General features: G+C 43.6%; 1 protein-coding gene across 1 annotated transcript in view; it reads left to right on the plus strand.

Annotated features, from left to right (window-relative positions):
- RSRC1 (arginine and serine rich coiled-coil 1) overlaps window positions 1-15,465 on the plus strand; it is a 79,807-nt gene that overhangs the window by 15,664 nt on the left and 48,678 nt on the right. Inside the window, exon 3 of the mRNA XM_057383805.1 lies at window positions 3,498-3,668. Within this exon, the coding sequence (XP_057239788.1) occupies window positions 3,498-3,668 (171 nt within the window). The remainder of the gene's footprint in view (window positions 1-3,497; window positions 3,669-15,465) is intronic.

A 15,465-nucleotide genomic window follows, 5' to 3' on the forward strand; every position in this document is an offset into this window, starting at 1 on the left:
TTGGAACAACCCAACTGCCTGAGAATTCCAGGAGTGTCTCATCCATGGGTTCTTCTCTCCACGCTGCCTTTCCAGCAATGACATMTTTTCAAAATAACAGGAATTCCATCTCCCTGAATGTTTGATTCTGTAGTTCCCATAATTTGTATGTGGAGAATTGCTGAGCTGCTGCTGGGCTTTGGGGAATCCATTTCCTCAGCTCTGCAAACGTCTTGGTTGCTTTTATTTCTTGCATTGCTTTTATTTCATCCTGCTTTTCTCTGGCACTGTGGATGATATTTTTTTAAATCTTAAATATTCCTTTATTCTGAAATACATTTTGTCACTTACCAACTGTCCAAACTGCTGGTTTGAAACAACTTTTTCCTCTTAGCACCAGTCTCATTTCAGGTTTAAACTCTGACTCTGCTGCTGCCTACTTTTGTCATCACTCACCTTATATTTAACAGTAAATTAAAAAAAATTGTTATCCTATATATTATCTATATTTAACTTCCTCAAATACATGCATTTTAAAATTACAAACTAATAATGACCTGAAATGTTTCACAGAGCCAGCCAAATTTGCATTAAATACATATATATACATTTAATAACTTCTGCAGCCTGAATGACTGCAATTGATACCCAAAATTATTTTACCTTTCCAATAACTCGTACAGTGATTTTTTTTTTTTTCCTGGTGGTGAAGTTGAGTTAAACAAGGAACTTTCCCTTAATGTGCTTTGAAGGAGAACATGGCATTTTGCTGCAATTACTYGTGTGTTTGCACTCTGGCTTTATTGCCAATCTGAGCACCCAGCCTTGATGCAGTGCAGTTGTGTTTCATTGTTCTGGCCCAGCCCTTGGATTTATGGCTGAGGTATTAAAAAGCCCTGAATTTGTTGGCTTTTGTTTGTGGCTGTTGAGCTAAAAATAATCTAATAAGGCTTGTGTCAGGTGAGAGATGCTGAGAAGAATTCCAGGGGAGGCCTTGACATCTCAGTGGCGTTCTTCAGAGTGGGGGTTGTGTTTGCCCAAAAAACAGATTATTTTTGCCAAACTTAACCTGCACTGGAAGAGCTCAAAGAGAAGAAAACAAGCCCYGTCTTGGTTTTGGGCTTTAATTCCTCTTCCCGTTTAAAAAAAGTCTCTCTTTTGCAATTGCAGCCTTTTGAAAAGATTAGATGGGACCTCTAAGATAGAGTTCAGTGCTTTAGTGCAATATAATTGGGGAAATACTAAACGCCACTGACCTCATTTCCTTCAGAACAATGAAAATTAATAGTTGCACGTTTTATTAGGCTGATATTCCAGATGTAGTGTACATTTAATTAAGTGTAGTTTCCTTTTGGTTATGGTATGTGGCTCTGCTTTTTGTCGCAAATTCTTTCTAGTTTTACAGTTTTCCACATGTTTTCTTTCACCATTTATGATTTTTTCAAAGCGGGGCTATAAGGATTTAAATCACTTTAGCATGCAGCAAAACAGTTCCCATTCAAACAATAAACGCCATTTTAAAAAGCCTTCAGATCTTCTGTCACTTCATAAATATAAATGTATAAAAACATTATGCAGTTGTAGTGCCCACCTGCTAATTAAATGCAGATTTCCTCAAACTTGTTTTAAAATCCGCTTATTTGTTTCAACTCGGGCTCTGCTCGGAATACATATGGCCCTTGTGAAACTAATTATGCTTATGGAGCAGCTGTTAAATTTAGTGCAACTAATTTTATCCAATATTTTACATTTTAATTGATTACCTGTGAAGAAATTAGCAAATTAACACTTATTGTGCAGTAACTGAATGGGCTTTTATGGAGACTTTCAATGTTTACAAGCGGCCTGAACGCTGATGGAATAAAGGCATTTATTTCTTGGGGCTGGAGATGGGGAAGTTATTGGTGAGCCTTGATTATCTGGTGTGAGAATTTYGGGATCCTGAGCGATGCCAAGCATCTGTGTGTTCTGTGACTTGGACATGAAAAGCAGATTGGAAAGTAATGGCTTTTCACAGAATTTTGGGAACATATGGGCTTATCTGGATCTAAGGACTCTTTGAAGATCTTTGAACTTGACTAAATGACTTAACCTTTGGCATGGTGGGTGGGTGTTTTGGGTGGCGTTTGGGGGAAGGGGATCCGTGCTGGAAATCTCCTCTCCAGCTTCCCTTTTTTTTTTTCCTCCAGTAGTTCCATAATTTGAACATTTTGGGTCTTTCTTTAATAAGACTAATTGTGATTCTTGTTAATTTTCAACAGCAGATAAAATAGGAAACTTTCTCTGTCAGATCTGTGGGGTTTTGTTCTGGTTCAGTGATGGGCTGGGGATGCAGATGCCTTTTGGGATCTCCATTTCTGGAAGTTTTTTCTTTATTTCCTGTCCTGTAGCTCTTGCAAGATACTTTAATAGGAATTAAAGGCAGCTCATGAGAAGTGATGGGACAATTGGGATTGGCCCTAAATTGAAGAATGGGAGGTTTAAGTGGGATATTGGGAAGAAATTCTTCCCTGAGAGTGGTGATGCCCAGGGAAGCTGTGCCAGGGGCAGGGACACCTTCCCCTATCCCTGTCCAGCCTTGCCCCCAGGGATGGGGCAAATTTGATGCAATAACTACTTTGAATTTTAAAAAAGTGTTCTTAAAATACTTCTAAATCTTTTTAAATACTTAAAAATTGTGTTAAGAGTATTTAAAAAGTGATTTTTAAAAGCGTTTTCCTGTATATAAATGTCACCTGCCACCAGTTGGTGAGAACATATTTGCAGTGTAAACACTGCATTTGGTACCAGCCAAATTCTCTGATTATGGTCTGAGCTGACTTGATCAGAATTCAGGAATTTAAAGTTTAATATTGAAGGAAAAAATGTCCTTCCTTTCCTTCCCCAGCAGCTCCAAGATTACTTTGTTAATAGATGAATCCAGTGAAATATGACTGAAGTTATTTTGCATTTTCCTCAGAGTAGGAGCAATGTTTCCTTTTGATAAATATCTTTTCCTTTTGATAAGTATCTTTTGATACTTAGTTTAACATTGTTAAATTGCTACATGTGTATTTATTAAATTATAATCTATTCTACTAAATAATTCCCATTTAATAATGTAATAATTAAATAATTGTGGGAATGCAGGCCTTGGAGGGTAGAGATCTGATTGCTTTGGTGAACAGAAAAACTCTGGGTGAATAGTGACAGATACAGGGAACTGAAAACCATGGGAAAAGGACAGAAATGAAAAAGGGAACAGAGGAAGAATGAGCTTTATTCACATGCAATGTATGGAATGGGTAGAGACTGATGGTTAATCGATTGAATTCTTACAAATTGATTGAATTCTTATAAATGAGGCTTCTTCACAATAAACGACTTTGCGCGCAAGAAACCTCTGAGCAGATTCCGTGTGTCAATCACTAGCAAATAATAATTAAATAATGAAATAATAAATATAAGGAATTAAATAAGAGTGAAATGATGGTTTATTCTCTGAGGATGACCCAGTGAAATGTCCCTGGTGTGTGCAGGTCCCGCTCCCGTGGGCGGCAGCGATCCTACAGCCGCAGCAGCGAGAGGAGCGGCCACAGGAGAGCGGCCAGCGGCTCCCGCGAGCGCCGCAAGGGCAAGGACAGGGACAAGGACAGGGACAAAGGCAAAGCCAAGGGCAAGGACAAGGAGCTCCACAGCACCAAGGTCGGGTAAGTGGAACACAGAACCATGGGACTGCCAAAAACCCAGCCAAAAACTCTCTTTATTTTTATAATAATTTCCCTTTACCTCCAATTATATTTTATATCAACTAAGCGTGAATTCTTCAAAAATATTAGAAAAGTGAGATTTTTAGGATTTGGCAATTCTGCAGTGTGGCAACATTTCACATTTCATTTATGACTCTTTCCCTCCTTGGTTTCGGGTGGGCTGAAGAGCAGTTTGTTAATGGAAGTGTTCTTCCTGTATATAATAGCCACAGTTTAAGGGGAAAATGGGGAATATTGGCAAGTGTGAGGACTGTTTGCTAGGAGAAGATGGATTTTGCTGTTCACACACACCTGAACTCCTCCCAGTGGCAGAAGTTCCTCCTGGGTTCAGCTGAGGCTCTAAAACACAGTTTYAGCACAAGCCTTGCCCTGGTGAGCAATGGGAACCTTTGAGAGCCTGTTGTCAGCTCAATTCCTGCTTGGGATGACTGGGATTGCTGATTACAGATTGCAGGAAAGGCAATTCCTGTAATTCCCTCTGCTTTACCCATCTCGTGCAGCTCTCACTGGGGTGTTTCTGTTTTCCCAGTTCATCTGGTCCCTTCCAAAAAGAGAAAACATTGGGTAATCACTTCATGGCCTTCCCTTGGGTGGATTCCCACTGGAAAATGCTCCTGGGGAATTCCTAGAGCAGCATTTCCCACCCACATGGGGGGCTTCTGTCAGCTTCTGGAATTTTCCCTTTGCTCCCTGCAGCAGCAGGAAAATTCCATGGTTAAATTGGATCCAGTGTGGACTCCCCAGGCAGATGAAATTCCAGATCCAGTGTCTGGATCAGCACTGGAAATGTCATTATTGTACAGAGCCCTTCCAGAACCTCTCCCATCAGGGAATCTGTGGGAGAACCAATCCTGCATTTGGAGCAGCTCCTTCCTCAAAGGCTCCTCCAGGAGCAGGCGTGGCTCTGGGGTTGGATTCATGGCATTTTGGGATGGATTTATTCAAAGTAGCTGCTTTGGAGCAGTGATGAGGCTCAGCCTGGAGCCAGACTGGGGAATCAGGGCCATAAATCCTCAGGTGCTCCTGACTTTATGGGCTGACTTTGCATAAACAGAGCAGCTCAGCAGCGCTGCAGCTTTTCTGAGAGCTGCTGTGGGTTTGGGGCTTCACTGCTGCTCTAAAGCACAGCAACAAAATGACTCTGTGGCCAAAATTCCATCTTGAATCCATCTTTGTCACTAATTAAGGGGCAGATTTGTTTGTGGGTCCTGTAAACCCTAATGGGGATTTTCTGTCCTAAGCTTGGTTTGGCTGCTTGACCTGTGCTCAGTGGTTTTTTTTGGGCAGGTTCAGGTTCTTTCAAGGGAGATCTCGTCACAGTGAGCATCTCAAGATATTTCAAAAACTGAAAATTGCTAAAATACCAGTATTCCAGGCTCTGTTCCTGGGTTTTCCCTGTTTTTGTGATCATTCTTTAACGTTCAACACTGAATTTCTTGGCTGTTGAGTTGTCAGGTGTTCATGGGGATGGGCTGTGATCCAGTTCAGCTCTTCTCCTCTTATATCCTGAAATGTTTTAAGGGATGTTCTGTTTTTCCAGCTGTTATGGAGGGAAATTATAGCAACAGCTGCTTGGGATTGGGGTTGGGAGCTCCATGGAGTTCCCTCCACTCCCAAACCCCACATTCACACCAGCCCCATCTACATGCAAGGAGTCTCCAGCTGGCCAAAGCTGCACAAGTGAGGGGTTTATAGTACTACAATGTTTTGCCACATTTTTTTTTCTTTGCTAATCAAAGCATTGCATTCATCTTTTATTTATGCTTTTTGAAATTCACTTGTTTTAAAACAACTTGCCAACATGTCTTTGTTGACCTGGTTGGGTGTGCTGTTGAATTTTGATGTTTCAAGTCTTGATCAGCTTCAAAACATGCAAATCTTGTTGTTCTCAGCCGTGTTTTTCATAAGGCTCCTTGTTCATTGTTAAACTGAGGGGGAAAAGGTACAAAAAGCTTGTTAGTTTTAAATAACTTTTCCTGGATTTATGGGTCTCATCATTGCTGGTRTAGTGGAGGAATTCTGGATTACTTTTCCAAGTGGTTTTGACAATTTTTAATGGAATAAATTAAGAGCAGCTTCTCAGTTGTTATGAGAAAAGAAGTGGTGAGCCATTAATCAAACCTGACCACTGGTTTAATTGCTGACACTTAATCAGGTTATTGATACATTTGGGCTTTAATTGTTTCCCAGCTCCTGAAATGCTTTGACAGATCCCAAAATCCTGGAATGGTTTGGGTTGGGAGGGACCTTAAAGCCCAGTTCATTCCATGGGTAGGGACACCTTCCCCTGTCCCAGGCTGCTCCAGGTGGCCTTGGGCACTCAAAGGGATCCAGGGGCAGCCACAGCAGCTCTGGGCACCCTGTGCCAGGGCCTGCCCACCCTACAGGGAACAATTCCTGCCCAAAATCCCACTGGGAGCCATTCCCTGTGTCCTGTCATTGGCAGGGAGCTGAAGAGTTCCTTGTCCAAGCACAGCTTCCATTTTTCCTTCAGATTCCACACTTTTGGGTCTCTCACCTTCACCGAGGTCTCTCTGACTTGGGGTCATTTTCCAGTGGTGTTTCCTGAATCCCTGGAGTGGGATTTCCCTGTTCAAATCCCCGTGGATGGCACATGGGGAATCAGTTCCTCCTGAGGAGTTTTTCACTCTTTGCAGCAAACATCAGGAGTGAAGTGGGAATATTGAACTCCTCAAGCTGGGCAGCCATCAGCCACTCCTGGAGCTCAGCACACCGTTCATCTCCCCTTCCTCCTTCCCCCACAGGCACAGGAGGTCCCTGCTGCAATCCCTGCTCTGCTCACAGGGGATGGAGCTCCGTGGGAGCACCCGTGGAGCTCCGTGGCAGCACCCGCGGAGCTCCGTGGCAGCACCCGCGGAGCTCCGTGAGAGCACCCGTGGAGCTCCGTGGCACCCGCAGAGCTCCGTGGGAGCACAAGCTGAGATCACAGGGGCTGTGCTGACACCGATCTGGGTGGTGTTGTGTGCATTAAACATTCATCACCTCCAGCCTGGCAGCAGCAAGCCCTGCCTTGGAGAACATGTTTCCATGCAAAATTGATGGGGAAGACACGGCGTGGCAAACAGAGATCCTTGTTGCCTTTCAGCAGCGGTGTTTGATKGGGGGGAGATCCTTTGGCACGTGTGGGGAGTGTGTGGAGCTCAGCCCTTCGGTTCTGGGTGTAAAGGAGCAGTAAAACCAACTTAGAATGGTTCATCCTGAGCAGCTGCATGGACAGGTCATGTGAATGCTCTGTTGGTTTGGATTCTGCTTGGGTTTAACAGCATTTGGGAGCTGCTAACACTCCCATCACTCAGAAATAAGTTGATATTTATAAACTTGTAAAGTTTCCTGAATCTGAGAGTCTGCAGCCAAAAATCCATCTTCAGCATGGTAATTCATAGAAAAACTTATAGAAGAGCTTTTAAAAATCTGTTTGAAATTAGCAACTGCTTTTTGAATGCTGAAACCAAACTACTCCATCCTGTGGTGGAAAATAGTTTGGATGCTTACAGGAGAAATTTCTTYCTTCTTTTGTCAGAGGGGAAAAGAATTTGCTGGGGTTCCTTAATCCAAGTGGGTTCATTTCCAGTGTCTGGGCTAAATTAGGAGGAGTTTGCAGGAGCTCCAGTCACGCTGCTGAGAGGTGTTTGTGCTGAAGTTTGAAGGTGCTTGGTGGGAGTGCTGAGTTCTGTGGTGTCTKTGGTAGGTTCTGGAAGAACAGGAGATATTGAGCTGCTAAAAATGTCTCTGGAAAGGCCGGAGCCCTCCGTGTGCCAGAGCAGCTCCAGGGTCGCCTGCTTTTGACTGAGATTTGTTGCCTTTGTTGTCRGAGCTGTGTTGGCCTTGTTTTTCTTTTTGTTTGCTAAAAAGCCCCTTTTAGGATGAAAAGCCTGGCCATGTATTGGGTAGGCAGCAGCATATGGGATGGTGCCTTTGCCTTTCACCCCCAGACAGCTGGGAAAGGCAGTGGATGGGACACGTGTGTGACCTGTGGAGCTGTGCTGGGGAACCACTGCTTCTGGAAAAGAAATAGATTCGAGCTCACAGTAACCATTTCATTTTCATTCATTAAGTACTTTTAGTGCTAAGTACAGAAATGGAAGTTTTGTGTTGGCATTCTGTAGTTCAGACTGTCAGTCAGTGATGGCTGTTAAATGAGCTTCCCTGCTAAATTCGTGGGAGATGCTGAGGGAATTATATTTCTCCCCATTTCCAGAAATAGGTTTTGGAATGCATTTGCAGGCAGTATCTTCAAAGACACACATTCTTTTAAGCTGTTTAAAATTTTCCAAACTCTCCGCTCCTTTAAAACTGCCAGCCACCGTGATTGTCCTTTTATAACGATATAATTTGCATTATCCTGGCTTTTTAACGGGATCATTCCTCCAACACCGAGTTTTTCCGCTGAAAGAAGGTTTTGTCTGCCCACATGTCCAAACACACACACGCTCTGAATGTAAACATGGACTTTTGGGGTTGATTTTTTTTTTTTTTCCCTGGGACACCTTGTGCTGGGAGAGCAGCTGATGATTGTTTTAATGGGCTCCCTTAATCTGGGCAGGAGGGATCCGAAGTGCCTGATCCCGAGCTGTGCAAATCCCGTTAGTGGGAGCTGTAATCTCTTTACTGGCTCTGAGGAGTGGCTGTGGCTGTGAGAAGCCCTGCAGACACTGAGCAGCAGAGATACAGTAATCACCTCRCCCTGCTCCTGCTTCCTGCCCCCAAACCACCGGGCCAGCCAGGATTTAGGGAAAAACCAACCCCAAACTGCACCTCAGAGCGGGTATGGGAGGGGCAGGACACAACCAGCCCATCACAAAGACAATCTGGGGGAAAGCAAAATGTAAGTTATCACTAAAATGTTTCTAACTCTGCTGCACCTCATATTTTGGATATTTCTGGAAGAAGCTCACCTGCCATAGAGATTATTTATAAACCATCCGTGGCTTTGATTGGGAAGGAGAGGAGCAGCTTTGTTTGAAGGAAGTATTTCTAATCCTTGTCTCATTTTGGACCTTTCTGTTATTTGGAATTATAAAATAACGTGACAAACTGGAATGGAATAATCTAAACTGTCAATCAGTCAGAGGACACAAGGGAATAGTTTTAAATCAAGAGAGGAGAGATTTGGATGGAATATTGGGCAGGAATTATTCCTTGGGAGGGTGGGGAGCCCAGAGCAGCTGTGGCTGCCCCTGGATCCCTTTGAGTGCCCAAGGCCAGGCTGGACATTGGGGCTGGAGCAGCCTGGGACAGTGGGAGGTGTCCCTGCCATGGCAGGGCTGGCACTGAATGGGATTTAGGGTCCTTTTCCAATCCAGGATTTACTTCCAGACTCTGGTTTCACCCTTGGCCCCTCCTGGGTGGGATGTTCCTGCTCAGTGAAAACCCTACAAATAACCTGGGCTTGCATTTCTGCTCCCACACCCTTCACTGGAGCCATTTTCCACTGCACAGGGAAGGTTCTTGGATCCTCCTATGGACACATCCATCCCAAATTTTTCATCCTGAGCCCTTCTGGGTCTAATTCCATAAGAGATTCCAGATGCAGAGGGTGCACGTGGTTCTCATGTCCTTCTCTGTTCCCTGAGAATACACTGAGATCCCCTCTTGGAATGAAACCCCTTTGGTTCTCTGCAGAATCATCCTTGTGACAATAGCTCACCATCCTGGTGCCTTTATTCCCTGTTTTCCATGGATTGTTGCAACCTGATTAATTGGGATTTTTCTGGAGGAAAAGTCTCAGAATTGTTTCCACTTCATCCATCAATTTTTACCTGTTTTGCAGTGTAAAATCCAACATTTTAAAATATCCACAAAGGACAAGGCTGGGAAATCTCAGTGTGACCTCCAGGGTGGCAAAGAGGGGAGCAGAGGGAGCATTTTGGATGTGCTGGGGATTCTCCTGCCTCGCTCCTCATCTGCTGCAGCAGCTGAAGTTGTTGTAGTACAAGGCCCATGAAATGGTGAATTAGGTTGGCAATGATTTTTTCTGGGCTGCAAGGGCCGGTCCATTCTCTGCACATGGATTAAGGAATTGATCAGGAATTTCTGCCTTTGCTGCCATCAGAAGCTTTTGARCTGCTCAGAGGGATCGTGCTGGGGCAGAGAGGGGCTGATTCCTGTCATGTGGRTATCACTCTGTGCTTGGKGAAATTTTGGGAAAAAATGGATTTAYGGGAGAGTTTAGCAGAGGGATGGGGAGTGCAGGAGGCTCCATGTGCCTCTCTCTGCMTTCTCCCTCTTCCCTTTTTATTTCCTCCTTGACTCTGCCTTGTCAAAGGARAAAAACCTTGATTTCCTGACCGAATTAAACAGTGTTTAAAACACCCAGATGAAGTTTTGGATAATGGAGTTTGTGCTGGGAGTTAATTCGCAGGTCCCCTGTGAGGCAGGAGCGTGAAGATGGAAGAGAAGGAAGGGGTTTGTATGGAGTGGGAGCCACTAAATCGGATTTAAAAGGTCACAATGTGTTTTTTCTTGAGGAGGACAAAAGATTCAAATCCATCAATTAATTTACTTTAAAAAAACGAAACAAGCTTTAGGCCTCAGAGCTTGTTGGAAACTCTTTCCATGAACTTTAAAGGTTGTTTTAATTATTGTTTTAATAATTATTTTAAAAGTTCTGCTATTTTTTTCTTAATTTTTAAGCAKTCAGGCTACAATAACTCAGTGAATTTATATCAGATAATTAATGTAATTTTATGTACCATACTTGTGTATCTATTATTTGAAATTTATACTCTGTGCTGTAATATATTCTAGCTTATGGAAATACCTTATTTTTAGGTTGTGTTTCTCACCTTGTTTAAGGAGGTGAAGTTTTCTTCTGACAAAATTTCTGAGGTTTTGATAAATTTATTTGCTCCAAGYCCTGTCCAACCTGGCCCTGGGCACTGCCAGTGATCCAGGGGCAGCCACAGCTGCTCTGGGCACCCTGTGCCAGGGCTGCCCACCCTACAGGGAACAATTCCTGCCCAAAATCCCATCCATCCTTGTCCTCTGGCAGTGTGACCCCATTCCCTGTGTCCTGTCCCTCCATCCCTTGTCCCCAGTCCCTCTCCAGCTCTCCTGGAGCCCCTTCWGGCCCCAAAAGGGGCTCTGAGCTCTCCCTGGATCCTTCCCTTCCCCGTGGTTGGTTCCTTTCCCTCTCTGAGCTGCTGGTTTTGGAGGAAGTTTTGAGGAAGTTTTGGAGCAGGACCAGAAGGATGGGCAGGGACTGATCCCAGGAAATTTCAGCTGGACAGGAGGAAGATCTTTGCTGTGAGGGGGGGAGTGTCCCAGGGAAAATTCCAATTCTGTGCCCTGGGATGGCCCTGCTGGAGCAGGGAATGGGACCAGAGGAGCCCCTGGAATCGCTTCCAGCCTGACCCATCCTGGGGTGTGGATGGAGCAGAAACAGGGGAAGAGCAGCAGGGATTGCTCATGGGGAAATAGAGCACAGGGGGAAATAAAGCACAGGGATTGCATTGGGGGAAATAAAGCACAGGGATTGCACTGGGGCCACTTCAGAGCATTGCTCATCAGGGTTTAATTACAGTTCATACAATACTGTAAAATATTCCCCTTCAAGGTTTTTCAAGGCTCTGTCCAAATGTTTTTCTACCAATTCTGGAAACTTTACTTSCCTTGAACGAATGATCTTCYAGTAAGAGCCAGTASTTYTCCTTTGCTCCAAAACCCCTTCCCRTACAGACATGTAGTGAAATCCCATTTTTTGTCKGTCTGGGAATGGCCATTTTGGGAGCCCACGATCCCATTTCAGCGTGGCAGGTTTCACCCATGATCCCASTGATGTTCCTGTGTGCCAGGAGAGATCCAGGGCTCCGTTTTGCAGCCTCCTCTCGCCTCTTCCCCCTGCTCTGCCTGAATCTCGCGCTGTGTTTGTGTAATGCAATAGAAATGTTGCTAACGTGATTATGCTGCTCTATCTTATTAGCTCCAATACTGAGCACAATCAAATGGAAAACTGTTTAAATGTTATGTTTAAGTGCTTGAGATAAGAGTTCTTGTAAATGAAATGTGATTACATTTCTGTAATAGATCTTCTCTGTCTGCTCGGACTTTGCCGAGCAATGTAATTCTTTGGGGATTGCTGTTTCTAACTTTGATTTCTCTTTTTTTTAATTTGGTTAGAAATAGCCATGTAAAACGTTACACACCCCCGGACAATGAGCAGCGATCTCCCGAACAGGCAGGAGGCACAAACCCACTGCTCCTCTTTGTGATAACCAATTTGAATTAAACATAATTCCCCGACATCACCTTGAATTTCCATCTGTGTAACCCTGATGCTCTTAAGCAGTTCTGCATTTACCTAATGCAGCTCTGGGCGCTTTTCCCCCAGCCCGGATGGCCAAGTGTGACTATCTCCCCAGTGGAGATGATATGAATAACAATCCCTGGCTGATCTTGCCCCGATCTGCCCGCAAAACCCGCAGCCTGAGCGAGCGCAGAGCGCTTTTGTCATCCCTTATCCACCCTGTACACTTGTAAGGACGAGCAGGGATAATCACCCCAATCTAATTAGGGGTTAAAAGAGGCCATGACTGTGATGTGGCGCTGAGACACCTCACTGCAGCAATCCCGTTTGCATTGGAAAAATAAGGTTGTCATATTGATTATGCAGATGGGCTTCCATGGCCGGGGCTCGGTGGCAGCTGAAGCACTGCAAGCTCCCAGCTTTGGGGCTGATATTATGGGCTGCCTGGTTTAGGGGCTTTCAAACTGCAGCTAAAGGGAGTTTTAGGGTTTCAGTGATTGCTGGAAGCTGTTCAGCGAGGCCCAATAAATTTGCTTCACWTCTCTCCTGGAAGAAGCAGCACTGGAGTTACCAGGTCCTGTTTGGGYGTTAATTGATGTTTAGTTCAAAGTCAAACAGAGCTGAAAAGAGTGAAGTAATTGCATTCAGATCAATTCCACATCCAAGAGAGAGCGAATTCCCTCGGCTCAACTTGGGGCTGTGTTTTAATTTTTTAAAAAAAATATCTGCCTGRTGCTGGGCTGTTGCAGTTCCTCAAATGCTTCTGAGCACTTGGCTTTTTGTCGTTGCACGGTCAGGGCTGGGAATGCTGCAAGTGCAGGAGATGCTCCAGAGGGGGCGAATTTCAGCCTTCCTTGTTACCTTCTGATGGAAGTGCCAGACAGAATGGGCAGAAGTGTTTAAAAAGACCAATTTATTAATTTTTTTAATTATTTTTGGCACTTTTGTAGTACAAGTACTGTGTGCTAGGCTGTGCTGTGTGTACAAAGACTGAATATTTTCCTGCCATTTTTCCATTGATTTGTGCAGCTTCTGTCATTACAGATTTACAAGGAAAAGCCTACCTTAAATCCCACATATGAAGCGGAGTTTGCAAATTTTACCCCATAACTGAAATTATTTCCCCCATTTTATATGCAGTTTATGAACAATTTGAACACTGCTCACTCCAGCTCTGGGAGTGTTTCTGTTACAAAAAAAAAATACATGTAGAGAGAGCTCAACTGTTTTTCCCTCTTGTACATAGGTACAAAGTTTTCAACTTTATTTTTAAATTTCTTCAGCTTGTTCTTCCCTCCGCTGCTGTTTGGACTGGTGTAGCAGTTACTCATCCAAATGCTGGTTGACTGAAGCCGTGATGATCAGAGAAAAGGGATTTTCTAAAATCTTTCTAAATTCTTTTTCGATATTATTTATTTGTGTTATCAATGCATCCTTCCCTGTTTAAAAGGCCTGGAAATTGTGCCCAAATTTTGCTGTAACTTTGCAATATCTCTCTTGAACAGAAAGTTCAGCAATGCCTTACCCTGTGYTGCCTCTGTGTGAAAGGCCCCTGAGTCCTGAGCTTTGTGCTGCACCCATGGGTGGGTTTGGCTGCTTGGGACAGTTCCAGTTCCACTTCCTGGGGACACTGTTTTGTGGCTCTTCTTGTCAAGACATAACAATTTTCTGTCTTGAAATTGCAAAATTCCAGCCCAAACTGAAACTGRGGGAAAAGCCAATTCATGAGACTCTTTATTCAATGTTATAATTATCAGGAAAAAGTGTGGAGTGCTTTATTTCACAGCTCTTAGTGGAAAGTTGGGTGCCAGCAAATAACTTTAAAATACTTAATAAACTTCTATAAGATTTTCTTCTCTTGGGAAGAATTCATGGCACAGAGTCATAGAAAAGAATTACAAATAATTAGTTTGGATAAAGTGGAGGTTGCCTTGTTTCCTAGGCAGAGAGCCTTTAATTGGGAACTTTATTTTTATTGAATATTTAATGAGCAACTGGTAAATGTTTCCCTAAGCACAATTTTCAGGAGCATTTACTGGTTTTTGAGCAGTTTATAATGAATTTAGACAAAAATGGAGCTGTTCAAACACGATGCCGTTGCAGCGTGGTGTGAAGTATTTACCAAAGATTATTGCAGAACTTATTTAATGTGCATAGATAGTTCAAAAAAAAAGAACCAACCCCAAACTAAACAGGCTTGAGGTTTCCTTGTGGGATTTTTTTTATCGCCAGACTGAGGGCCTGAAGGAATAGAGGAAGTGAATGGACACCAATGTATCCAAATATCTCATTTTGCCTAAAAGCAAGTGCCGGCAGATAAATGCCCATAAAGGGATTTCTTTCTTAAGCCCCATGGATTTTTTTTTTTTTTTTTTTTTTTTTTTTTTTTTTTTTTTTTTTTTTTTTTTTTTTTTTGCAACTTTTTGTGTGAGTTCGAAATGAAAACCATTCATCCAGTGCCCCAAAGAAGGGCCTTATTGAATGGAATAACAGTGTAATGTACCATTGAAGGCAGGATTGAAAGTGATTATCTTGTTAACTCTTGACAGTTACCGCCAGCTTGAAATAGAACTGGCAGGCTTGATTTGCAAATGAATTAGAGCTTTTTCATTTGGTGCCAGGATCATCTTTTTATATTCTGATATGACAGATGCTATGTTCCGTGCTTTTGTTTCTCTTCGCTCCTCTACTTGCAAATAAAAAACAAAAGATTATGAGAGTAATTTTATTTGCATCTTTTCTCTGGGAGTTTATTCTTTGTCTGGAAGTTTTTAATCTTATATTTTTCCCGACAATTTGTTTAAGAACAGCATTGTTCCCTCAGAATAACGTTTCATTAGGTTAAGTACAGTAGTAATTGGGTGAATGAGGGGGATTTGGAAGCTTTCGGAAAATGGAAAATTGATTGTGCTCAAATTGTTTCAGTGCTTAGAACATTTAAATTTCCTCCCTGATTTACAGTTGGATTTAATATTCCCCACTCGTGGAGCAGAGGGGAAGCTCCTGTTCCCAATATTGCCCGTGCTGATGGAGTCCATGTTCCATGGATGGCCGTGTTTGTATTCCGCAGCCGTCCCGCCCAGATGGGAGGTGTTGGGACCATAATTACTGCGCTCTCTCTGTGTTCCTCATTAACCTGCAGCRCTCTCGGCGAGTCCGGGGAGTTTTTGCAGCCCCATCGCTGGAACTGGCTGGGTTTTGGTGAATATTCATCCTGGTGTTGTGGGTATTCTCACCTCCAGGCTTTCCTCGCTCGAGACTCCTCAGCGGCGCTTCCACTGCACCCACGTCCGGTGTGGAAACGTTTCCTTCCACTGTCACCTCCAGGATGTGCCTTAATTGAATATCCATGAAATTGTGTCACAGACAGGTGAAGCAGGCCAGACTTGTGTSGTTTGTTTAGGGCTGGGTGACAGTGGTGACATTCCAGAGTCCCACATTTCATTGGCTGCGTTCATTGGGAGTGCGAAC

Source organism: Malurus melanocephalus, unplaced genomic scaffold (genome assembly GCF_030028575.1).
Source record: "Malurus melanocephalus ecotype Western Australia unplaced genomic scaffold, MMel_1.1 scaffold_660, whole genome shotgun sequence".
Taxonomy (NCBI): Eukaryota; Metazoa; Chordata; class Aves; order Passeriformes; family Maluridae; genus Malurus; species Malurus melanocephalus.